This window comes from Chlorocebus sabaeus, chromosome X, assembly GCF_047675955.1.
Source record: "Chlorocebus sabaeus isolate Y175 chromosome X, mChlSab1.0.hap1, whole genome shotgun sequence".
Classification (NCBI taxonomy): domain Eukaryota; kingdom Metazoa; phylum Chordata; class Mammalia; order Primates; family Cercopithecidae; genus Chlorocebus; species Chlorocebus sabaeus.
Window position 1 is genome coordinate 103,656,824 of NC_132933.1, and position 25,516 is coordinate 103,682,339.

The following is a 25,516-nucleotide window of genomic DNA, read 5'->3' on the forward strand; positions in this document are numbered from 1 at the left end:
AAAACTAGCCAGGCGGGGTGGCGGGCGCCTGTAGTCCCAGCTACTCGGGAGGCTGAGGCAGGAGAGTGGCGTAAACCCGGGAGGCGGAGCTTGCAGTGAGCTGAGATCTGGCCACTGCACTCCAGCCTGGGCGACAGAGCGAGACTCCGCCTCAAAAAAAAGAAAGAACATTTAGGATTACAGTTAGGGTCTACCAGCTAATCCAGAACAATCTCCTCATCTCAAAATCTTTAACTTAATCACATCTGCAAAGTCCTTTTGTCATATAAAGTAGCACTCAAAGGTTCCAGGGAATTAACCAGGCATGCTGGCACACACCTGTAGTCCCAGCTACTCAGGAGGCTGAGGCAGGAGGACTGCTTGAGTCCAGGAGATGGAGGCTGCAGTGAGCCGTGATCATGCCACTGCACTCGAGCCTGGGTGACGGAATGAGACCTTGACTCAAAAGACAAACAAACAAACAAAAAAAATGGGTGAGGGGGCAGGCGCCGTGCCTCATGCCTGTAATCCCAGCGCTTTGGGAGGCAGAGGCAGGCAGATTGCTTGAGGTCAGGAGTTCAGGACTAGCCTGCCCAACGTGGTGAAACTCTGTCACTACTAAAAATACAAAAATTAATGGGGCATGGTGCAGCATGCCTGTAATCCCAGCTACTTGGGAGGCTGAGGCAAGAGAATCTCTTGAACCAGGGAGACAAAGTTGCAGTGAGATGAGATCACACCACTGCACTCCAGCCTGGGTGACAGAGCAAGACTCTTAAAAAAAAAAAGTTCCTTGGCCAGATGCAGTGGCTCATACCTGTAATACCAGCACTTTGGGAGGCTAAGGCGGGTGGATCACGAGGTCAGGAGATTGAGACCATCCTGGCTAACACGGTGAAACCCTGTCTCTACTAAAAATACAAAAAATTAGCTGGGTGTGGTGTCGGGTGTCTATAGTCCCAGCTACTCGAGAGGCTGAGGCAGGAGAATGGCTTGAACCCAGGAGTCGGAGGTTGCAGTGAGCCAAGATCGCACCACTGCACTCTAGATTGGGTGACAGAGTGAGACTTTGTCTCAAAAAAAAAAAAAATATATATATATATATATATATATATATATATAGGCAGGGGTTGAGGGGATTATTCAGCCTACCACACCATCTTATGACAGTTAACATCTGTTCCTTAAACCACCTTACAGAAGGTTGAACTCTATCTCTAAAAACCCATCTTCCTGTATTGCCTCCAACTGTACCCCAATCCATCCTCCACCCCATTAACCGTATTCCCAATCCACCCTCCCAATGGCTCCCACCTGCACTCTTAAACTGTCTTATTGAAGCCCCATTCCTCCCAAAGACCTTCAAATGATCCTTCAGTTGCCTGCAATCTGTCCTGTTGTAGAACCCAAACTCACCCCCAAGCCACCTTCGATCACCACTCATACCTGTCCCTAAATACCCCCCAACTTCACCATCCAGCTGCCCTCCCACTTCCCTCCACATGTCCCCGTCCAGAACCTTGAAGTTGTCTTGCAATGAAACCCCAGATAAGGTTGCAGTGAGCTGAGATCGCACCACTGCACTCCAGCCTGGATGACAGAGCGAAACCCTGTCTCCAAAAAAAAAAAAAAAAGAAAAAGAAATAAAGGAAAAAAAAAGGAACTCCAACTATATGGCAGGGGTGCAAGTATTGAGAAAGTTGAGAATGAGATCTAGAGAGAAACTAGGGCTGGGTGTAGTGGCTCATGCCTTTTATCCCAGCACTATGGAAGGCCGAGGCAGGCAGATCACTTGAGGTCAGGAGTTTGAAACCAGCCTGATCAACATGGGGAAACCCTGTCTCTACTAAAAATACAAAAAAAGTTAGCTGGGCGCTGTGGTGGACACCTGTAATCTCAGTTACTCGGGAGGCTGAGGCAGGAGAATCGCCTGAACCCAGGAGGCAAAGGCTGCAGTGAGCCGAGATAGTGCCACTGCACTCCAGCCTGGGTGACACAGTGAGACTCCATTTCAAAAAAAAAAAAAAAAAAAGAAAAGAAAAAAGAAAAAGAAAAGAGAGAGAGAAACCCAGAAAGATGTAGGGTGGGCATATCATGCAGGGTGTCATGGGGTATCACTTGTCATGGAGACATTTGAGATGCATGTGTGAAGCTGGTGTTTGTAGGATTGGGATGTGTGACAGGATAATTACTCTGTGGCTCTACTGCTGTAAATATTTGTTGCCAGTCTGTTGTGAGTCTTTTAGCTTTGTAGCATCTTTCACCACACAGTATGTAGTTTTATTTATTGATTAATTGATACAGAGTCTCATTCTGTCACCCAGGCTAGAGGGTAGTGGTGCAAACACGGCTCATGGCGCACCACAACTTCAAACTTTCCAGGCTCAAGCGATCCTCCTGCCTCAGCCTCCCAAGTAGCTGGGACCACAGGTGTGCACTGCCATGCCTGGCTAATTTTTTTTTTCTTTTTTTCTTTCTTTCTTTCTTTCTTTCTTTCTTTTTTTTCTGAGACAGAGTCTCGTCCTGTCGCCAGGCTGGAGTGCAGTGGCGCGATCTTGGCTCACTGCAACCTCCGCCTCCCAAGTTCAAGAGATTCTCCTGCCTCAGCCTCCCAAGTAGCTGGGACTACAGGCCAGGCGCGTGCCACCATGCCAGGCAAATTTTTGTATTTTTAGTAGAGATGTGGTTTCACCATGTTGGCCAGGATAGCCTCAATTTGCCCTCGACCTCGTGATCCTCCCACCTTGGCCTCCCAAAGTGCTGGGATTACAGGCATGAGCCACCACGCCCGGCCTAATTAAAAAAATTTTTTTTGCTAGAGACAGGGGCTCCCTATGTTGGCTGGTCTCAAACTCCTGGGCTCAAGCAATTCTCCCACCTTGGCCTCCCTCCCAAAGTGTTGGGATTACAGGTTGGAGCTACCTCCCCAGGACCCTCCTCTTTCTTCTTTTGTAAAATTAGCCATTCTTACATGTTTTTTTTTTTTTTTTTTTTTTTTTTTGAGACAGAGTCTTGCTCTGTCTCCCAGGCTGGAGTGCAGTGGCATGATCTTGGCTCACTGCAACCTCCACCTCCCGAGTTCAAGCGATTCTTGTGCCTTAGCCTCCCTGGGATTACAGGCGCACGCCACCATGCCTGGCTAACTTTTTTTTGTATTTTTAGTAGAAACAGGGTTTTACCATGTTGGCCAGGCTGGTCTTGAACTTCTGACCTCAAATGATCCACCTGCCTTGGCCTCTTAAAGTGCTGGGATTACAGGCATGAGCCACCGCATCCAGCCATTGTTTTTGTTTTTGAGACAGAGTCTCACTCTGTTGCCTAGGCTGGAGTTCAGCGGAGTGATCTCGGCTCACTGCAACCTCCGCCTCCCGGGTTCACACGATTCTCTTGCCTCAGCCTCCCGAGTAGCTAGGACTACAGTCCAGGCGCGTGCCACCATGCCTGGCTAATTTTTGTATTTTTGTAGAGACGAGGTTTTGCCATGTTGGTGAGGCTGGTATCAAACTACTGGCCTCAAGCGACCCACCCACCTTGGCCTCCCAAAGTGCTGGGATTACAGGCGTGAGCCACCGCACCTGGCCAGAAGTCATCTTTATTATGTAGAGGTTTCCCCCTTGTACAAGATGGTTGTGTGTGAGTATGGATGTGCGAGTTTAGGAAAGCAACTGACAGACCTGTGAAATAAGGATGCCAATACAGGAAGATCTGAGGTAAATGGGAGCCCGGTGAAATTCCTGGAGGCACAACTCAGGTCAGGGTCTTGGGATGTCAAGAAAGAGGAAGGGCCTCTTCTCGGAGAAAACACCAAATGGCGGATAACGCCGGTGCAGGGGGGGAAAGGGGGGCCGGGGGGGGCGGGTCCGGAGGCTCTGGTGGCCCTGGGATGGGGAACCGCGGTAGCTTCCGCGGAGGTTTCAGCAGTGGCATCGGGGGCCGGGTTCGCAGCCATGGACGGGGCCGGGGCCGAGGCCGCGGAGCTCGCGGAGGCAAGGCCAAGGGGTAAGGAGTGGATGCCCATCACCAAGTTGGGCCGCTTGGTCAAGGACATGAAGATCAAGTCCCTGGAGGAGATCTACCTCTTCTCCCTGCCCATTAAGGAATCTGAGATCATTGATTTTTTCTTGGGGGCCTCTCTCAAAGACGAGGTTTTTAAGATTATGCAGGTGCAGAGGCAGACCCGTGCTGGCCAGCGCACCAGGTTCAAGGCGTTTGTTGCTATCGGGGACTACAATGGCCACGTCGGCCTGGGTGTTAAGTGCTCCAAGGAGGTGGCCACCACCATCTGTGGGGCCATCATCCTGGCCAAACTCTCCATTGTCCCCATGCGCAGAGGCTACTGGGGGAACAAGATCGGCAAGCCCCACACCGTCCCTTGCAAGGTGACAGGCTGCTGCGGCTCTGTGCTGGTGCACCTCATCCCTTCACCCAGGGGCACTGGCATCGTCTCAGCGCCTGTGCCCAAGAAGCTGCTCATGATGGCTGGTATCAATGACTGCTACACCTCAGCCCGGGGCTGCACTGCCACCCTGGGCAACTTCGCCAAGGCCACCTTTGATGCCATCTCTAAGACCTACAGCTACCTGACCCCTGACCTCTGGAAGGAGACTGTATTTACCAAGTCTCCCTATCAGGAATTCACTGACCACCTTGTCAAGACCCACATCAGAGTCTCCGTACAGCGGACCCAGGCTCCAGCTGTGGCTACAACATAGGGTTTTTATACAAGAAAAATAAATAAAGCCTGAAAAAAAAAAAAAAAAAAGAAAGAGGAAGGGAAGGCTGTGGGTCTGGGTGTTTTGTGAGCTATGTGCACCTGAGGATATGGGTGAGACCCTCCGCCGTGTGCAAGCCGGATTGCATGCGTCTGGCATACAGAAGCGCTCAGTGAATGTTGAATAAGTGAACAAGTGAGTGAATCAACTAATTTTGGGAAACTTCTTGTATGCCAAACAACCTGCTAGCACCTTTCATACCGTAGAACAACCCTGCCAGAAAGGTATTTTGACTCCCATTTAACAGGCCAGGAAAGCTGAGGCTGGGAGAGGGAAGGTCCCCTTCCCTATTCCAACCTGGATCTTTGTGATTCCAGAAGTCCTCATTCACCGAAGGGACCAGATTCATCCACCCGTCAAGAATTTATTAAGCACATGTTGCACAGCGCAACAAACATAGTACAACAACCGCTCTCGATGGCATGGAACAGGCAGAGTACTCCCGGAAGACCAGCTGGGCGGTTGGACTGCGGATACCGAAAGGGCGGGGTTTCTGGTCCTCACCTCCAGGGAATGTAGCTGCCTCTGCCTCATAGTTATGGCTTTGGCTGAGAGAGCACAGCTAGATCGAGGTTGGAGCGCGGTCTAGGGCTCAGATATTACGAATATTGGCCGAGAGAGGGCGCAGTTCTGCAACTAAAAGTTGGCCAGGAGCCCCTCCGTGCGCCGACTGGCCATCGATGCGCAGGCGCAGAGGACCCAAGGAGCGGCTTAATAATATTATCTTGCAGAGGGATAATTTGAGAAGAGGGGGCGTGGCTCCGAAACGGACGCAAACATAGAGGCGTGGCTCAACCAAATCACCCCTCGCCTATTTGTCGCTGCCCCTGAGGGCGTGGTCTGGGGGGGGTGCTTATCGGAAGGAGGGCGGGCCGAATCGCGTTTTTCCTTCGCGTCGGAGGCGTCGCTTAGGGCGGGCCCTCAAATCGCCGTTCAGCGATTGGCCGCCTGGCTAATGGGTCGTGGCCAGACGGGCAGTCCATCCCCAGTGCGGTCACTTCCTGTGGAGTTTCCCCATCCCTGGGAGGAGGGAGGAGGGAGGAGGGGGAAAAAGACGAGGGGAGGAGGGCGGTCGTCCGGGGTTAGGTTGGGGGGGGCGTCGGTCCCTTCTGGGCGGGGGATGACTCACGGCCCATCCCATCTCCCCGACGCCGCCCGCCCGCGCAGTGCTAGCTCCATGGCTTAGCGGAGGAGGAGGCGGTGGCGAGCTGGGGGGAGGGGGACTCTTATTTTGTTAGGGGGACCGGGCCGAGGCCCGACCGGCCTGGCAGGGCTCGCCCGGGGCCGGGCGTCATGTCTCATGCGGCCGAGCCACCTCGGGATGGCGTAGAGGCCAGCGCGGAGGGCCCCCGAGCCGTGTTCGTGCTGTTGGAGGAGCGCAGGCCGGCCGACTCGGCTCAGCTGCTCAGGTGCGGTGCCGCCTGGGGCCGGGAGTGCCGACTGGGGCTCCCAGGGGCCTGATCTGGGGGGCAGCGGGGGCCCCGGACTGGGGTTGGAGGCCCTCGGCCTAGCCTTGGAGGACGTCGGGGCGCCCGTCTTGGAGGGGCACCTAAGGAATCCGGCAGTGGCCTGCTTGGATCGTGGCTTTATTAAAGGAGTCGTGAGAGTGCATTAAACGGGGTCTGGGTCAGGTTTGGGGAGCCCTTGACTGCGTCTAGAGGGGCCTATTCTGGAGTATCCAGAAACTGGTCTGAGATAGCTGAACTTGGCAGACTGGGACTCTGATTAGAGGCTGAATTCAGGGGTTTTCAGTTGGACATGAGGGGAATGAATTTGAGGGGACACTGTCAGGTGAGGCACTGGTTTTAAGGGAATCCTGGAATCTTTTTCCCTCAGTGTGGGAGAAGGGGTCCTGAGGGACACAAGTGCTGTTCTGGGAGCTTGGTGCCTCTCAGTGACTGGTTGCTGTGTTTGGGGATAACATGAATCTGGAGGGATTTGGAGGTATCTCAGATATGCTGCCTGGGACCAGCCTTGTGAGTGCGTGTGAATGAACAAGAGAAGCAACAACATTCAGCAAGACTTGGCCTGAATAATCCTTTCCCCCCTGCCCGCCCATCCAGCTGGGGCAGAGCCCAAGGATAGTGGAAAAGCCCTCTTCCCACACCTGTTAAGGGCCTGAATGGGAGACAGCCAGCCAGACAGAGGGCGATGATGTTACCTCTTAGCTCAGAGAAGGCCTCAGACCTTGTTTGGGAACCCAGAGGAGGCTCTTGTTCATGCTGCTACTCGTTCTAGCCTCTCAGCCCTTCCCACTACCTAGCCCCACACCCCTTTTCTTTTTATCTTCTTTTCGATCTCTGAGCTTCTGGGGGTAATCTGTCCATAGAGCTGGAACGAGTACAGATTGCACCATCCCTGCCTGGGTGGATCCCCTCTGGCCTCTTCTCATCCTTACTTTTATCAATGGGCTTTGGAGCCCCAGCCCTCCCTGATCACCCTAGTGCCCATCTCTTCCAACTTCTGTGCAATGGGTGTGTGAGCCTTGGTGGTGATGGGGCTCTTTGCCTCCTTTGTGCCTGGGATTGTGCTGAGCTCAGTGGCTCCCCCGAGCTTCCTCTTCCCCACTTCCTGGGTGGTTTTAGAGCTCCATCTGAGGGTGAGGAGAGGAAGGAAGACAGATCCTTGGGGAGGGGAGAGGATTCTTGTCAAGTGAAGTCACCAGCAATCTCTCAGCATTCTAAATGTTTGGCTAAATTGAAGGATGCATATTCATCCACGTGTGTGTTAACTGTCCCTTGCTCTCTGGGGCTGAGCAGAGCCTTTCTGTATATTGATTCACCATCTTCTAATTCCTCTGTAACAACCTAGATCATCGCAGTAGTGGACATAGTTAAAGGGAGGGGTGTATATGGCTTCTTATTTTGTATGCCAGTGGGTATTGATGTTGGAGGTGTGTGTGTGTTTTGATCTATCCAAAAAAACAGAAGGCTGGGCAAGCTCCTCCGGCTAAGAAAAGAATACTTGTATAAAGTGGATCAACCACCCAAATTCTCCCTCTTGTAAATCCAGTCTGTTGGAGTGAGGGGAGCCTTTGATATTTCTATTTTATATCTGGGCATGTGTTGGCATCCCATGAACTCTAACTGGGGCTGGGAGAAACTCATTTGTGAAATGGGTTTTCACAAATTTCACTTGACTTTATGTCAAGTGAATTATTCCCAGTTCTCTTTGTGATGCATTCAGTTTGTGTTACAAGGGACTGTTATGCTGAGGGGTGCCCCTACTTGCTCTGTGTGTGTGTGTGTGAACATACACATATACCTGGGCTCAAATTCAGCTGTAAAGAAAATATTAGGGGGTTGGCCAAGCGCAGTGGCTCATGCCTGTAATCCCAGCACTTTGGGAGGCCGAGGCAGGCAGATCATGAGGTCAGGAGATCGAGACCATCCTGGCCAACATGGTGGAACCCTGTCTCTACTAAAAATACAAAAATTAGCTGGAGGTGGTGATGTGTGCCTGTAATCCCAGCTACTCGGGAGGCTGAGGCACGAGAATCACTTGAACCCAGGGGGCAGAGGTTGCAGTGAGCCGAGATCACACCACTGTATTCCAGCCTGGCGACAGAGCAAGACTTTGTCTTAAAAAAAAAAAAGTAGGTGGGTATGGGGGCTGGGAGAACTCTGATAGGAAGTCAGGAATCCTTCTATAAAGTGAATTGTTATTCCTAAATTCTGTTTTCCTCAAACCCAGGTTGTTACAGTGTGGGGGTTGGGATGCAGGCGTTCTTATTATTCTGACTCTTAAGGGACTATGAGTAACACAGTGGGGAGGGGAACGGAGGATGGGGGAAAGGAGGTGGGAATTCATGGTTGTGTGGTACCCAGCAAGGTGGCCAAGTATGAGGGGCTTGTGCCTTCCTCTTCATTCTCCCCTTCTCTGTCTCTCTCTTTCTCTGTCTCAGGGGAGGGCTGGGGAATAAGGTCCTTCATTCAATCACTGACCACCACTCCACCTCCCCCTCAGCCTGAACTCTTTGCTTCCGGAATCCGGGATTGTTGCTGACATAGAATTAGAAAACGTCCTTGATCCTGACAGCTTCTACGAGCTCAAAAGCCAACCCTTACCCCTTCGCTCAAGGTATGTATGACTTGTCTGTCTGACTCCCTTCCCAATTCCTCAGCGCTCCTCTCCCCTCTTGATGGGCAGAGGCCCTCAGTACCAGCCCAACCCATTCTTTCACCAGTCTGCGTTTTCTAGGTGGTAAAATTAGGGGCCAGAAAGAGCATGTCACACAGGAAAGTAGGTGGTCAAGCTAGGATTCCAGTATCTCTGTCAAGACCCCCCTTGCCTCCCCCCTGCCCACCTGCACACCCATTCATATGCAAGTGTTCCAGCTTCTGGTGTTCCAGCCGGCCTGGAGTGCTCAGAGATAGGGCGTAGCCTGCTTAAACTCTAGTCCCCGGGTGGGCGGGGCCATACCTCTAGCCCCAACTCAGCCCCTTCCCACACTACCAACTCACCCACCCTCAGCCCTTGAGGAGCCCCTGCTGGTCTCTTCTTTCCCCAAGCTTGGAAGTCTAAATGTGCTGAGTCATCGGCCTGGGCTCTGAGAGAGGGGAGGGGAGGTGGAAGAGGGGCAGGAAGAGAGTATTGTGAAATCTCTGAGGTTTTCAAGACTGACTAGCTCCTGGGACCAGAGGCCCAGACAGGGGAGGAAGAGGAACCTGGGGCTCCTCCTATCACCTGACGCCCACCCCCAGGAGCTCAGAGAGCTTCTCTAGCCTTACATTGGGCTTAGGAGCCCTCTGTATCCACATTCTGCTGCCACAGCCTCAATTCTGCTTCTTCTGCTCTCCTGTAAATAGGACAAACACCCCCTTGCAGAGCTGAACAATAGCATCTCCACTTAATATGTGAACAGGCTCAAATCTAGGCTTCACCATAAGGACGAAAGGCTAAAACTCCCCCACCAGACTGACCTCCAATGTGTCCCCCATCAGACTGTGACCCCTGAGAGCCACCACCAAGCCTGGTACCTGTGTCTCTGCTTCTACATTGTGGCCTCGGAAGGCAGAGAACAGGCCTGGTTCCTGTGTCTGCTCCATCACAATACGACCCTTTAGGCTTGGGATGAGACTTTTAGCTTACCTAAAATATGGCCCCATATTTCCCATTCCACAGCCTCCCAATATCACTGCAGGCCACACCAGCCACCCCAGCTACACTCTCTGCATCGTCTTCTGCAGGGGGCTCCAGGACCCCTGCCATGTCGTCATCTTCTTCATCGAGGGTCTTGCTGCGGCAGCAGCTAATGCGGGCCCAGGCGCAGGAGCAGGAGAGGCGTGAGCGTCGGGAACAGGCCGCCGCGGCTCCCTTCCCCAGTCCTGCACCTGCCTCTCCTGCCATCTCTGTGGTTGGCGTCTCTGCTGGGGGCCACACATTGGGCCGTCCACCCCCTGCTCAGGTGCCCAGGGAGGTGCTCAAGGTAAGGTGAGATCCAGAGGCCCTGGGAGGGGGCTCCTGGTGACTGAGGAGTAGTCCTAGGAGCTAGGGATGGCCTCAATGTGCTGGTGATTTGGGGGCTAGGTCTTAGGGGCTCTAAGGAAGGTCCCTGGTACTGTTTAAATGATCTGTGTTCATGTCTCATGTGTTTTGGGTTTCTGAGGTGATCTTGTGAAATTGCGAGTTCTTGGGGGCCATGAGGATGTCTTGGTGAACCATGGAGGCTTATGAGTGCCCCAAGTGGGCCCTGGCTTTGTAGGAAGAGCTTCATGTGTGTGGGATACGTTAGTTCTTTGGCCATCAGGGGGTCTTGGGGAAGCATTGTATGGTTCCCAGGTCTATTAGGTGGTGTCAGAGACTAGGGTGGGGAATCTTGGGGACTGTGACAGGGTTTTCCAGAAACTACGAGGGATCCTGTCAGTCATAGGTGGATCTTGGCAGCTGTGAAGGATTTCTGAGAAAGACAGTTTGGGTCCTGGGGGAGACTTGCCAATGTTTTTGGGGTGTTCTCAGATTCTGGGTCCAGCTTGTCTGCCTGAGTCTAGGCACCGATGAGTTAGGAGGGTCAGGCTGGAGCTCAGAGTCACCCCTTTGAGTCCTGTTCTGCCTTGTCCCCTCCCTTTCCTTGTCTACCTTATTCCACAGGTGCAGACCCACCTGGAGAACCCAACGCGCTACCACCTGCAGCAGGCACGCCGGCAGCAGGTGAAACAGTACCTGTCCACCACACTCGGGCCCAAGCTGGCTTCCCAGGCCCTCACCCCACCGCCGGGGCCCACAAGTGCCCAGCCGCTGCCTGCCCCCGAGGCTGCCCATACTACCGGCCCTACAGGCAGTGCGCCCAACAGCCCCATGGCGCTGCTCACCATCGGGTCCAGCTCAGAGAAAGAGGTAAGAGGCTACAGCCAAACCTCCTCCCACATTCCCCTCCCAAATTCTTCTAACCCTGTACGATACTTACTTCTTCCCCTAGATTGATGATGTCATTGATGAGATCATCAGCCTGGAGTCCAGTTACAATGATGAAATGCTCAGCTATCTGCCTGGAGGCACCACAGGACTGCAGCTCCCCAGCACGGTGAGGCCCTGAGATGGGAGGTTGGTCTGAAAATTAGGGCATTTCTGTATCACCAAGACCATACTCAGCTGGCTGTGTGTATATGAGACCCTTGCCTGGATTGTGCTAAGATAGAGAGGGAGGCCTTATGACAAGAATAGAGTATGTCAATGCCCTTGGACCTTGTTGGACTGTGTTGAGAGGTAGGCCATGTAGACTGTGAAAGATACAGGTGGGGAGTTCACTGAGACAGCAGGGTATATCAAAGTGCTTAGGCTTTGCTGTGAGAAGTACGAAGAGATGATAATCTTTTCTTTTTTTTTTTGTGACAGAGTCTCGCTCTGTCACTCAGGCTGGAGTGCAGTGGTGCAATCTTGGCTTACTGCAATCTCTGCCTCCCAGGTCCAAGCAATTCTCCTGCCTCAGCCTCCTGAGTAGCTGGGATTATAGGCACGTGCCACCACACCTGGCTGATTTTTGTATCTTTAGCAGAGACAGGGTTTCACCGTGTTAGCCAGGATGGTCTCAATCTCCTGACTTTGTGATCTGCCTGCCTTGGCCTCCCAAAGTGCTGGGATTACAGGCCTGAGCCACTGTGCCCAGCCTAACTTGCTTTATTTATTTATTTATTTTTAATTTAATTTTTTTTTTTTTTTTTTTTTGAGATGGAGTTTCACTCTTCTTGTCCAGGCTGGAATGCAATGGTGTGATCTCTGCTCATTGCACCCTCTGCCTCCTGGGTTCAAGCGATTCTCCTGCCTCAGCCTCCCAAGTAGCTGAGATTACAGGTGCCTGCCAGCATGCCTGGCTAATTTTTGTATTTTAGTAGAGACGGGGTTTCACTATGTTGGTCAGGCTGGTCTCGAACTCCTGACCTCAGGTGATCCACCCACCTCGGCCTCCCAAAGTTCTCGGATTACAGGCTTGAGCCACCGCGCCCAGCCTATTTATTTATTTTTGAGATAGGGTCTTGCTCTGTCACCCAGGCTGGAGTGCAGTGGTGTAATCTTGGCTCACTGCAGCCTCCACCTTCCGGGCTCAAGTGATCCTCCCACCTCAGCCTCCCAAGTACCTGGGACCACAGGCTTGTGTCACCATGCCTGGCTAATTTTTTGTATTTTTAGTAGAGACAGGGTCTCACTATGTTGCCCAGGCTGGTCTCGAACTCCTGAGCTCAAGCCATCCACCCACCTTGGCCTCCTAAAGTGCTGGGATTACAGACATAGCCACCATGCCGGGTCTCATAACTCGCTTTAGAGCATGCTAAGTGGCTGTAGTTTTGCTTTTTTCCAACTTATCAATAGGATAGAAGCATGTATAAAAATGGGACTAATTTATCAGAACTTTTTATTGATTTGGACACAGCTAGAAATTGGGACCTTATATGTGGCAGACTGGAAGTGGGTTCAAGAGATTAAAACTCATGAAGAGGTGGGATTTGGATATACTTTATTTTATTTTTATTTATTTACTTATTTATTTATTTTGAGATGGAATCTCACTCTGTTGCCCAGGCTGGAGTGCAGTGGCGTGATCTCGGCTGAATGTAACCTCCACCTCCTGTTTCAGCCTCCCAAGTAGCTGGGACTACAGGTGCAGGCCACCATGCCTGGCTAATTTTTGTTGTTGTTGTTGTTTTGAGACAGAGTTTCGCTCTTTTTGCCCAGGCTGGAGTGCAATGGCGTGATCTCGGCTCACCACAACCTCTGCCCCCTGGGTTCAAGCAATTCTCCTGCCTCAGCCTCCCAGGTAGCTGGGATTACAGGCATGTGCCACCACCCCGGCTAATTTTGTATTTTTAGTAGAGACGGGGTTTCTCCATGTTGGTCAGGCTGGTCTTGAACTCCCGACCTCAGGTGATCCACCTGCCTCAGCCTCCCAAAGTGCTGGGGTTACAGGCATGAGCCACCACGCCTGGCTGTTTTGTATTTTTAGTAGAGATGGAGTTTCACCATGTTGGCCAGGCTGGTCATGAACTCCTGACCTCAAGTGATCCGCCCACCTCAGCCTCCCAAAGTGCTGGGATTACAGGCGTGAGCCACCACACTTGGCCCTGGGTATACTTCAGATTAGCGTGCTGCTGTGGAGTATATCCAGGAAAGTGTGAAGGAGAGAAAAAAAAAAAACAAAAAAACTAGGCTGACATAAAGCAGTGCTAATTGAATAGTTGGGTAAGAATCTCCTGAGAGAACAGAATGTGCAAGAAGATACTGGAGTCAGGACCTTGGTCCACAGCAGCAGGAGACCCTGATGTGGAAGATGGTACAACTTGATCAGAGTGAAAGACTGGAGATTAGGTTGGAATTCTCCAGAAGGCCAGATTTTGGATAGAATGTTGTCATGACAATTTACCAAGGTCAGAGAAGATTGGGTTGGAGTGTTCCAAGAATGCTGGATTGGAATGTTGTGCTGGGAGGAGCTAACGGACTGGAATGTCGCATCAGAGCCGACAAAGACCTGAGAAGGGTGGTTTTCCAGCATTTCTTCTCAGAGCCAGCCCCGGGGTTTGGGAAAGGGGCTTTAGAGGTCACTGAGGGATATGAGGGACTGGAGGAAGTGATAAGCAGGCCAGGCAGGCTCCAGTCTCCCAGTGAAGCAAGGTAGGTCGGGTTTGCTCTGTCCTCCCTGTTTGGTCGCCATGTGAATTTGCCTTGAAGGAGAAGCAAGGGTTCTGGTGCTGAGTCAGCCAGTCTTTGCATTAGAGGGATATGTGGAAGCTCAGGAACCTGGTTCTGAGGAGGAGCCAAGCCTGGGGTTTGTTCCCAACTGGTGGTTCTCTGCCCTCTCTGCCCCCAGCTGCCTGTGTCAGGGAATCTGCTTGATGTGTACAGTAGTCAAGGCGTGGCCACGCCAGCAATCACTGTCAGCAACTCCTGCCCAGCTGAGCTGCCCAACATCAAACGGGAGATCTCTGGTAGGTGATAGGGTCTTGGTCCCATGGCCCTACACTTTACCCCAGGTGAGCCCTGTGCCTGCCAGGTCTAGAGATGGGCCTGATTCTGGGGAAAATGGTTTGGACATACAGAAATGGGGGCTGTTTGTCCCCTTTCCCTATGTGGCTTGTGGTCTTGCTTTCACCCCGCTTCCTCTCATCTTGGATTTAACAACCAGCCTATCACCAAGGCTTAAAATAGAAAAAAAAAAGGCACTTTTTAAAAACGGCATTTCCCCTGCTTTTGGCTACCAAACCCTACCTTAGCATCTGCACGCGTTTCTTGCCTTCCTGTGCCCAGAGGCCCTGATCACTCCACTCTTTTCCAGAGACCGAGGCAAAGGCCCTTTTGAAGGAACGGCAGAAGAAAGACAATCACAACCTAAGTAAGCCAGAAAGCGTGTGCACTGCCCAGGTGCTGTGCAGGCCTGCCTCACCCCAAGTCCTGGTCCCCCATGGGGAACTCCTTCCCTGCAACAGCCTCCCAACTCCCTACTTTCTGTCTCTTCCATTCTTGGCTAATTGACAACTCTTTCTCCCGCTCTTTCTTCCTCTCCTCCCCTCTCCAAAGTTGAGCGTCGCAGGCGATTCAACATTAACGACAGGATCAAGGAACTGGGCACTCTCATCCCTAAGTCCAGTGACCCGTGAGTCTGGGCTGGGACCCTGCCAGTGGGAGGTGGGGCAGGTGTCCCATGCTACTAAAATTGTGTCTTGGTGGGCTCACCAGGCAGTCTTGGCCCAGGCATTTCTCTTCTGGTTCTTTCTCAGCCTGAGCAGGGTTGCAGAGCCTCACTGTGTCAGCACCTAAAATTTTAGGCACATAATGTTATGGTCTGTGTGCCCCATCTGGTCTCCGTAGGATATGTGCACCTACTTTTCTGTTCACTTAGTACTTCCTTTTTTTTCTTTCTTTTTGAGATGGAGTCTCACTCTGTCACCCAGGCTGGAGTGCAGTGGTACAATGGTACTTCCTTTATTTATTCAAGATTTGTTTATTGGCCGGGTGTGGTGGGTCATGCCTGTAATCCCAGCACTTTGGGAGGCTGAGGCGGGTGGATCACCTAAGGTCAGGAGTTTCAGACTAGCCTGGCCAACATGGTGAAACCCCCTCTCTACTAAAAATACAAAAGTTAGCCACGTGTGGTGGCTCACACCTGTAATCCCGGCACTTTGGGAGGCCGAGGTAGGCGGATCACGAGGTCAGGAGTTGAAGGCCAACATGGTGAAACCCTGTCTCCACTAAAAATACAAAAAATTTAGCTGCATGTGGTGGCACGCACCTGTAATCCCAGCTACTTGGGATGCTGAGGCAGGAGAATCACTTGAACCTGGGAGGTGGAGGTTGCAGTGAACCAATATGGCACCACTGCACTCCAGCCTGGGTGACAGAGCAAGACTTCGACTCAAAAAAAAAAAAAGATGGCCAGTGCGGTGGGAGGCTGAGGCAGGTGGATCACGAGGTCAGGAGATCGAGACTATCCTGGCCAACATGCTGAAACCCCATCTCTATTAAAAATACAAAAATTAGCCGGGTGTGGTGGTGGGCACCTGTAATCCCAGCACTTGAGGAGGCGAGACGGGTGGATCACTTGAGGTCAAGAGTTGGAGACCAGCCTGGCCAACATGGTGAAACCCCGTCTCTACAAAAAATACAAAAAAAATTAGCGGGGCATGGTGGCACAGGCCTGTAATCCCAGCTACTCAGAAGATTGAGGCAGGAGAATCGCTTGAACCCGGGAGGTGGAAGTTACAGTGAGCCGAGATTGTGCCACTGCACTCCAGCCTGAGTGACAGAGCGAGACTCCATCCCCCACCCCCTTCCCCCAAAAAAAAGGAGAAGAGAAAGATTTATTTATTGAGCCTCTGGTTTGTGCCAGGTACCATATTAGGCCCTAAAGATACCAGAGGGAGGCTGGGCATGGTGGCTCACGCGTGTAATCCCAGCACTTTGGGAGGCCGAGGTGGGCAGATCACGAGGTCAGAAGGTCGAGACCATCCTGGCTAACACAGTGAAACCCCGTCTCTACTAAAAACACAAGAAATTAGCCAGGTGTGGTGGTGGGCGCCTGTAGTCTCAGCTACTCGGGAGGCTGGGGCAGGAGAATGGCATGAACCCGGGAGGCTGAGCTGACAGTGAGCTGAGATTGCACCACTGCACTCCAGCCTGGGTGACAGAGCAAGACTCTGTCTCAAAAAAAAAAAAAAAAAAAAAAAAATACCAGAGGGAACAAAACAGACCTCATGAAACTGATGTTTTAGTAGGGGCAGACAAATAGTAAATAAGTAAACATCTATGAGATCCATTATGATGAGTGTTATGAGAAGAATAAAGACTGGAAGGAAAATGGGAGAATGTTGGGGAGGGTTAGTTTGGGGTAAGGAAGGTGAGGACAGGGCAGGCCCCAACTGACAAGGAAACATTTGAATAAAGAGCCTAAGGAGGCAAGGGAGGGAGCCGCATAGGTGTCTGGGGGTAAGAGTATTCAAGGCAGAGGGCACAGCTGGGATTGATGCCCTGAGATGGGAATGGTTTTCTGTATTCTAGGAGCACTGAGATACCAATGTGGCTGTAGTGAGATCAATCAGAGAGACATAGGGAAGAGAGGAATCCTAAGGGGTCAGGTCAGAGACGGCTTCCAGGGTTTGGAGTGTGATGGGGCACCATTGGAAGATTCCAGGCGGGAAGTTTTCCTCTGGGTACTCCATATCTTTAAAGGACCCCAGCCTCAAGTTCTAGGCGTGTAGTGGGAGGTTCCCACCTGGTGCAATCCCCGCCTCAGCTCCTGAAAAACCCCTCATGTGGCATTTCCCACTTGCCTCCCACTTGGGCCCCACAGGGAGATGCGCTGGAACAAGGGCACCATCCTGAAGGCCTCTGTGGATTATATCCGCAAGCTGCAGAAGGAGCAACAGCGCTCCAAAGACCTGGAGAGCCGGCAGCGATCCCTGGAGCAGGCCAACCGCAGCCTGCAGCTCCGAATTCAGGTTTGAAAAGAGGAGATGGTGGTGGGGGAAGTAGGGCAGAGCTTCCTGCAGGTGGAGACAGAGAGAAAGCGGGCCAGGGTTTCCCTTCCTGGCATACTTGGGGTATCCCTGGGCTTCCCAACTCACATGATAGTGATAGTGATAATGATAACTAATAATCATAATATTAACAGGGATAATATTGCTAACGTACATAGCTTTTAGCTTGTGCTCTGTACTGTGACAAGAGCTTTATATTCACTAACTTATTCAGTCCTCACAATTCTATGAGATAGGGGCTTTTTTTGTTTTGTTTTTTTTGACACGGAGTTTTGCTCTTGTTGCCCAGGCTGGAGTGCAATGGCACGATCTCGGCTCACTGCAACCTCCGCCTCCCGGGTTCAAGCAGTTCTCCTGTCTCAGTCTCCTGAGTAGCTACGATTATAGGCATGCACCACCACGCCCAGCTAATTTTTGTATTTTTAGTAGATATGGGGTTTCTCCATGTTGGTCAGGCTGGTCTCAAACTGCCGACCTCAGGTGATCCACCTACCTCAGCCTCCCAAAGTGATTACAGGTGTCAGCCACCACGCCTGGCCTAGGGGCCATTATTATATACCCACTTTACAGTTTGCGACTCTGAAGCTTCAGAGATGTTAAGCACCTTGCCTAAAGTTTTCCAACTAGTGAGTAGCAGAAGCTGAATTCCAACCCAGGGAACCTACCCTTTTCAACCTTTACACTCCTCTGCCTCTAAGGGACTCTGAACCCTACTTATCCTGCACCCAACCCTTATTTTTTACAGGAGCTAGAACTGCAGGCCCAGATCCATGGCTTGCCGGTACCTCCCACCCCAGGGTTGCTCTCCCTGGCCACGACTTCGGCTTCTGACAGCCTCAAGCCAGAGCAGCTGGACATTGAGGAGGAGGGCAGGCCAGGCGCAGCAACGTTCCATGTAGGGGGGGGACCTGCCCAGAATGCTCCCCATCAGCAGCCCCCTGCACCGCCCTCAGATGCCCTTCTGGACCTGCACTTTCCCAGTGACCACCTGGGGGACCTGGGAGACCCCTTCCACCTAGGGCTGGAGGACATTCTGATGGAGGAGGAGGAGGGGGTGGTGGGAGGACTGTCGGGGGGTGCCCTGTCCCCACTGCGGGCTGCCTCCGATCCCCTGCTCTCTTCAGTGTCCCCTGCTGTCTCCAAGGCCAGCAGCCGCCGCAGCAGCTTCAGCATGGAGGAGGAGTCCTGATCAGGCCTCACCCCTCCCCTGGGACTTCCCCACCCAGGAAAGGAGGACCAGTCAGGATGAGGCCCCGCCTTTTCCCCCACCCTCCCATGAGACTGCCCTGCCCAGGTATTCTGGGGGGAAGAGGAGAAGTGATCAGGCCCCACCCCTGTAATCAGGCAAGGAGGAGGAGTCAGATGAGGCCCTGCACCTTCCCCAAAGGAACCGCCCAGTGCAGGTATTTCAGAAGGAGAAGGCCGGAGAAGGACCTGAGATCAAGGCCTGCCCCCTGGGGATCACAGCCTCACCCCTGCCCCCGTGGGACTCATCCTTGTCCAGGTGAGGGAAGGAGACAGGATGAGGTCTTGCGCCTGTACCCTAGGGACTGTCCTAGCCAGGTCTCCTGGGAAAGGGAGATGTGAGGATGTTGCTCCATCCTTTGTCTTGGAACCACCAGTCTAGTCCATCCTGGCACAGAAGAGGAGTCAAGTAATGGAGGTCCCAGCCCTGGGGGTTTAAGCTCTGCCCCTTCCCCCTGAACCCTGCCCTGCTCTGCCCAGGCAAGGAACAGAAACGAGGATGAGACCCGGCCCCTTCCCCTGGGAACTCTCCTGGCCTTCTAGGAATGGAGGAGCCAGGCCCCACCCCTTCCCTATAGGAACAGCCCAGCACAGGCATTTCAGATGTGGAAGAATCAGTAGGACCAGGCCACCACTCATGCTTGTGGAGATCACAGCCCCACCCTTGTCCCTCAGCAACATCCCATTTAAGCATTCCACACTGCAGGGAGGAGTGGTACTTAAGCTCCCCTGCCTTAACCTGGGACCAACCTGACTTAACCTAGGAGGGCTCTGAGCCAACCTTGCTCTTGGGGAAGGGGACAGATGATGAAATTTCATGGATGAATTTTCCAGACCTATATCTGGAGTGAGAGGCCCCTACCCTTGGGCAGAGTCCTGCCTTCTTCCTTGAGGGGCAGTTTGGGAAGGTGATGGGTATTAGTGGGGGACTGGGTTCAGGTTACCAGGACCAGTACCTCAGTATTCTTTTTCAACACGTAGAGCAACAGGATGAAGGAAGGGGCTAACCTAGGAGCTCCCCAGCCCAGGAAAAACTGGAAGCCTTCCCCCAGCAAGGCAGAGGCTTGGAGGAGGGTTGTAAAAGCATATTGTACCCCTCATTTGTTTATCTGAATTTTTTATTGCTCCACATATTGAGAATCTAGGCCACCCCAACCTCTGTCCCCCACCCAGTTCTTCATTTGGAGGAATCACCCCATTTCAGAGTTATCAAGAGACACTCCCCCCTCCATTCCCACCCTTCATACCTACACCCAAGGTTGTCAGCTTTGGATTGCTGGGGCCAGGCCCCAGGGAAGGTATACTGAGGGGTCTATAGGTTTGTGATTAAAATAATAAAAGCTAGGCGTGTTTGATGCGCTTTTAACTTTGGCAAAGAGTCTCCTGTCCTTGTTTTTCACTGTGCAGTGAACATGGCCCATGCAGGCCAAGAGGGATAAAAGTCCTTGGGAGAAACAGATTCCAGAAGAATGGATAAAATAATTTAGAAAGGAAGAGGGCATGGAGGAAGACTATGCAAACAAAAGACATTAGTCCTTTTAAAGACCAATCACCAGGCACAATTTTAACTGCTGCAAGTGTTTTATCTAATTTATTTCTCCAAAGGAATGTTAGTCAGAACATGCTGCTTCTTACTTCCATTTGGTCTTTGAAGAAGCTGAGGAATAGAATTGAACTGTTCTGAAGATACGCAAGCCTGTAAATGGGTGAGGCGGTAAAACAGTAAAGTCAGGTGAGTGAGGGCTCGATTGAAAAATGCCGCTGAGGGCAGAGGGGGAAAGAAGCTTTCCTTGCAAATCCACTTTTGAAACTGATAAGGAAGTCTATGAGGATATTTCCTGGCAGACAACAGAGGTATTCAAGATGGTGGAAAGGGCAAAGACAAATATCTGAAAGGCAGAGAAACAGGCAACCAAATGAATTTTGGAACAGATGTTGAGATTTTGGGAGAATTTAAATGAACACAAGTATCTTCTTGAAGGCTGGGAAAAAGTATTTTTTCCGCAATTTCTCATCCAGACACTGACTCCTAGAACAAGCATCAAGCCTGGTCCCTCCATTTACCCCACCAGACTGTGACCTCTGAGGGCTGGAACTGGGCTTGGTCACTGTGACTCCTCTCTCTCTCTCTTTTTTTTTTTTTTTTTTTTTTGAGACAGAGTCTCACCCTGTCACCCAGCCTGGAATGCAGTGGCATGATCTCAGCTCACTGCAACCTCTGCCTCCCAGGTTCAGGTAATTATCCTGTCTCAACCTCTCAAGTAGCTGGGATTACAGGCACCTGCCACCACACCCAGCTAATTTTTTGTGTTTTTAGTAGAGATGGGGTTTCACCATGATGGCCAGGCTGGTTTCGAACTCCTGACCTCAAGTGATCCTCCTGCCTTGGCCTCCCAAAGTGGTAGGATTACAGGCGTCAGCCTAGAAAACTGGCTCTTTCTAACCTGTCACATTGCTACCCCTCCAAGCTTGGTTGCTGAATCTCTGTAACCAGACTGATGGCTCCCTAATAACCTTTATTTTTCTCCTCAACTTTGCTATACTCTCTCTTTTTTTTTTTTTTTTTGAAGTGGAGTCTCGCTCTGTTGCCCAGACTGAAGTACAGTGGCACGATCTCTGCTAACTGCAACCTCTGTCTCCCAGGTTCAAGCGACTCACGTGCCTCAGCCTCCCAAGTACCTGGGATTACAGGTGCGCAACCACACCCAGCTAATTTTTGTATTTTTAGCAGAGACAGGGTCTCACCATGTTGCCCAGGCTGGTCTCAAACTCCTGGCCTCAAGTGATACACCTGTCACGGCCCCCCAAAGTGGGATTACAGGCATAAGCCACCATACCTGGCTCTATACTCTCCTCTTTATTTAATTTAATTAAATTAATTTATTTGAGATGGGGTTTCCCTGTCACCCAGGCTGGGGTGCAGTGGCATGATCTCAGCTCATGGAACCTCCGCCTCCCAAGTTCAAGTGATTCTCCTGCCTCAGGCTCCTGAGTAGCTGGGATTACAGGCATGTGCCACCACGCCTGGCAAATTTGGGTACTTTTTTTTTTATACGGAGTCTCGCTCTTTTGCTCAGGCTGGAGTGCAGTGGCACAGTCTCAACTCACTGCAACTTCCACCTCCCAGGCTCAAGCAATTCTCCTGCCTCAGCCTCCTGAGTAGCTGGGATTACAGGCACCTGCCACCACGCCTGGCTAATTTTTGTATTTTTATTACAGACAAGATTTCACCATGTTGGTCAGGCTGGTCTCAAACTCCTGACCTCGTGATCCACCCGCTTCGGCCTCCCAAAGTGTTGAAAGTACAGGGGTGAGCCACTGCGCCTGGTCTTTTTTTTTTTTTTTTAAGACAGAGTCTTGCCCTGTCACCCAGACTGGAGTGCAATGGCGCGATCTCGGCTCACTGCAACCTCTGCCTCCCAGGTTCAAGTGATTCTCCTGCCTCAGCCTCTTGAGTAGCTGGGATTACAGACACGTGCCACTACCGCCCGGCTAATTTTTGTATTTTTAGTAGAGATGGGGTTACACCATGTTGGCCAGGCTGGTCTTGAACTCCTGACCTCAAATGATCCGCCCGCCTCGGCCTTCCAAATTGCTGGGATTACAGACGTGAGCCACAGCCCCTGGCCCAATTTTTTTGAACTTTTAGTAGAGACTGGGTTTCACCATGTTGTCAGGCTGGTCTTGCACTCCTGACCTCAGGTGATTCGCCCACCTCGGCCTCCCAAATTGTTGGGATTACAGGCGTGAGCCACCACGCCTGGCCTCTTCTTTATTTTTTAAATGTAACATGTAATGCCCAGAGGGTTTTTTTTGTGGGGGGGAGGTGGGGACAGGGTCTCATTCTATCACCCAGACTGGAGTGCAGTGGAATGATCTTGGCTCACCACAACCTCCACCTTCCAGGTTCAAGCGATTCTCCTGCCTCAGCCTCCTGAGTAGCTGGGATTACAGACACATGTCACTACTGCCTGGCTAATTTTTGTATTTTTAGTAGAGATGGGTTTTCACCATGTTGGCCAGGCTGGTCTTGAACTCCTGATCTCAAATGATCCAACTGCCTCGGCCTCCCAAAGTGCTGGGATTACAGAGTTTTGTTTTTTTTTTTTTAGATGAAGTCTCACTCTGTCGCCCAGGCTGGAGTGCAGTGGTACGATCTTGGCTCACTGCAACCTCTGGCTTCCAGGTTCAAGCCATTCTCCTGCCCCAGCCTCCCGGGTGGCTGGGACTACAGGTGCACGCCACCATGCCTGGCTAATTTTTTGTATTTTTAGTAGAGACGGGGTTTCACCGTGTTAGCCAGGATGGTCTTGATCTCCTGACCTTGTGATCCACCCGCCTCAGCCTCCCAGAGTGCTGGGATTACAGGCGTGAGCCACCGCACCTGGCCTCCCAGAGTTTTTTAAAAGTTTTTCTGAAATAATTTTAGATTTACAGAAGAGTTGCATCACCATTAGTGCGCTTTCATACCTGTCACCCACCTCCCCCTAATGTTAACATCCTACATAACCATGGCACATTTACCAGTGCTAAGAAAATAACATTGGGCCGGGCACAGTGGCTCACGCCTGTAATCCCAGCACTTTGGGAGGCCGAGATGGGCAGATCACGAGGTCAGGAGATCGAAACCATCCTGGCTAACACGGTGAAACCCTGTCTCTACTAAAAATACAAAAAATTAGCCGGGCGTGGTGGCAGGCACCTGTAGTCCCAGCTACTCGGGAGGCTGAGGCAGGAGAATGGCGTGAACCCAGGAGGCTGGCAGTGAGCCAAGATCGCGCCACTGCACTCCAGCCTCGGCCACAGAGTGAGACTCTGTCTCAAAAAAAAAAAAAAAAAAGAAAATAACATTGGTAGAGTGCTATTGACTCAACTTCAGAGTTTATTTGGATTTCACTGGTGAAATTTTTCCACTAACGTTTTTTCTGTGCTAGGATCCAAGTAAGGATGCCGTACTACTTATTCCTGTGAAACAAATGGCCACAATCTTAGTGGCTCCAAACAATACACATAAATTATCTCTCAGGTTTTGCAAGTCAGGAATCCAGGCTGGGCTCAGCTGGGTCCTCAGCTTCAGCCTCTCTAAGGCACAATCAAAGAAGGAGTAGGGCAGGATTGAGGACTTCTCTGAACGTGCGACTGGGGAAGGATCTGCTCTGTGCTCCCGTATTTGTTGGCAGGATCCGGTTCTCTGCAGCCTGTTGGACAGAGGGCCCCAGTTCCTTGCTGGCTGTCAGCCAGAGGTGCCCACCATCCACACCTTTCCACGCGGTGGCTCACAGCATGGTAGTTTGCTTCAGCCAAGCCAGCAAGAGAAAGAGTTGGCTAGCAAAACAGAGGTCACATCTCTTGTGATCTAATTATGGAAGTGATACCCCTCAAGGTTGAGGCATTCTGTTGCTTGGAAACAAGTTAACTGAACGGGGAGGGGATTACACAAGACCAAGAATATAGCAGGCAGGCAGCACTGGTTGAGTGTATCTCAGAAGGCACCTACCGCAGATACTATGTTGTACTAAGTGGTCCTATCTTCTTGGTTTTTGCAGACAGTTTCTCAGTCTGTCCACTGAGAAGTCCTACAAATCGTGCTATTCCAGAAACAATGAGCACATCTAGTGGCCAGATCTTGGTTTCTTTTTTGTTGTTGTTGTTGAGACGGAGTTTTACTCTTGTCGCTCAGGCTGGAGTGCAATGGTGCAATCTTGGCTCACTGCAACCTCCACCTCCTGGGTTCAAGCGATTCTCCTGCCTCCGAGTAGCTGAGACTGCAGGCGCTGGCCACCACGCCTGACTACTTTTTGTATTTTTAGTAGAGAGAAGGTTTCGCCGTGTTGGCCAGGCTGATCTTGAACTCCTGTCCTCAGGTGATCCGCCCACCTTGGCCTCCCGAAGTGCTGGGATTACAGGCCTGAGCCACCGCACCCAGCCTGGACCTTGGTTTCTTTTTTTTTTTTTTGGAGACAGAGTCTGGCTCTGTCGCCCAGGCTGGAGTGCAGTGGCATGATCTCCACTCACTGCAAGCTCCACCGCCTCCCAGGTTAACAAGATTCTCCTGCCTCAGCTTACCTAGAAGCTGGGATTACAGGCACCTGCCACCATGCCCAGCTAATTTTTTTGTATTTTCAGTAGAGACGGGGTTTCACCGTGTTCACCAGGATAGTCTTGATCTCCTGACCTCGTGATCTGCCCACCTCCGCCTCCCAAAGTGCTGGGATTACAGGCGTGAGCCACCACACCCGGCCTGACCTTGGTTTCTAAATGCCATTCTCCAGTAAAAGAAACCAGGACTCCTGGAAAAATGGCTGATTTTCATTCTGGGGTGGAGAGAAATACAAGATGAGCCTGGAGCATCTTGTAGTGACAGAAAGTAAGGAAATGCCTAAAAACAATGATGGTGGCTGGGTGCGGTGGTTCATGCCTGTAATCCCAGCACTTTGGGAGGCCAAGGCGGGTGGATCACCTGGGGTCAGGAGTTTGAGACTAGCCTGGCCAACATGGTGAAACCCCGTCTCTACTAAAAATACAAAAAATTAGCCGGGCGTGGTGGCGGGCACCTGTAATCCCAGCTACTCAAGAGGCTAAGGCAGGAGAATCAATTGAACCTGGGAGGCAGAGGTTGCAGTGAGCCGAGATCATGCCATTGCACTCCAGCCTGGGCAACAAGAGCGAAACTCTGTCTCAAAAAAAAACAAAAAAAGTCATGATTGCAGCGTGTCATAAGATACAGAAGCCAACCTGAAAGAGTTCCTGGCCAGGCACGGTGGCTCACGTCTGTAATCCAGCACTTTGGGTAGATCACGAGGTCAAGAGATTGAGACCATCCTGGCCAACATGGTGAAATCCCGTCTCTACTAAATATACACAAATTATTTGGGTGTGGTGGCACGCACCTGTAGTCCCAGCTACTCTGGAGGCTGAGGCAGGAGAATCGCTTCAACCTGGGAGGCAGAGGTTGCAGTGAGCCAAGATCTCGCCACTGCACTCCAGCCTGGCAACAGAGCGAGACTCTGTCTCAAAACAAAAGAAAAAAAAGAAAAACAACTCCCAGTGGCCAAAGCT

At 51.6% G+C, this 25,516-nt stretch overlaps 1 protein-coding gene and 1 pseudogene across 3 annotated transcripts; both read left to right on the top strand.

The window, feature by feature from the left end:
* The first annotated feature begins 3,974 nt into the window (after positions 1-3,974).
* Positions 3,975-4,691, top strand: LOC103232926 (small ribosomal subunit protein uS5 pseudogene; annotated as a pseudogene).
* Positions 4,692-5,903: 1,212 nt separating this feature from the next.
* TFE3 (transcription factor binding to IGHM enhancer 3) lies at positions 5,904-19,833 on the top strand. Of its 3 annotated transcripts, XM_007991673.3 has the most exons (11): positions 5,904-6,160; positions 8,718-8,831; positions 9,876-10,179; positions 10,842-11,087; positions 11,170-11,274; positions 14,050-14,167; positions 14,515-14,571; positions 14,757-14,832; positions 15,107-15,152; positions 17,026-17,173; positions 17,958-18,152. In XM_007991673.3, the coding sequence occupies exons 1-11, from the start codon at positions 6,045-6,047 to the stop codon at positions 18,041-18,043; spliced, it is 1,416 nt and encodes a 471-aa protein (XP_007989864.3). In that variant the 5' UTR covers positions 5,904-6,044; the 3' UTR covers positions 18,044-18,152. The 3 variants fall into 3 exon arrangements, with proteins under 3 accessions (XP_007989864.3, XP_007989862.1, XP_007989865.1); XM_007991671.3 differs by lacking the exon at positions 15,107-15,152 and having other exon boundaries at positions 5,905-6,160; positions 17,958-19,833; XM_007991674.3 differs by lacking the exon at positions 15,107-15,152 and having other exon boundaries at positions 5,906-6,160; positions 9,941-10,179; positions 17,958-19,833.
* Positions 19,834-25,516: the final 5,683 nt, after the last annotated feature.

Bases quoted from the DNA above. Each gene is read 5' to 3' on its own strand.
- TFE3 (XM_007991671.3), top strand. From the start codon at position 6,045: ATGTCTCATGCGGCCGAGCCACCTCGGGATGGCGTAGAGGCCAGCGCG. The intron at 11,088-11,169 runs GTAAGAGGCTAC...TTCTTCCCCTAG, and splicing joins GGTCCAGCTCAGAGAAAGAG to ATTGATGATGTCATTGATGA. The intron at 17,174-17,957 runs GTTTGAAAAGAG...TATTTTTTACAG, and splicing joins GCCTGCAGCTCCGAATTCAG to GAGCTAGAACTGCAGGCCCA.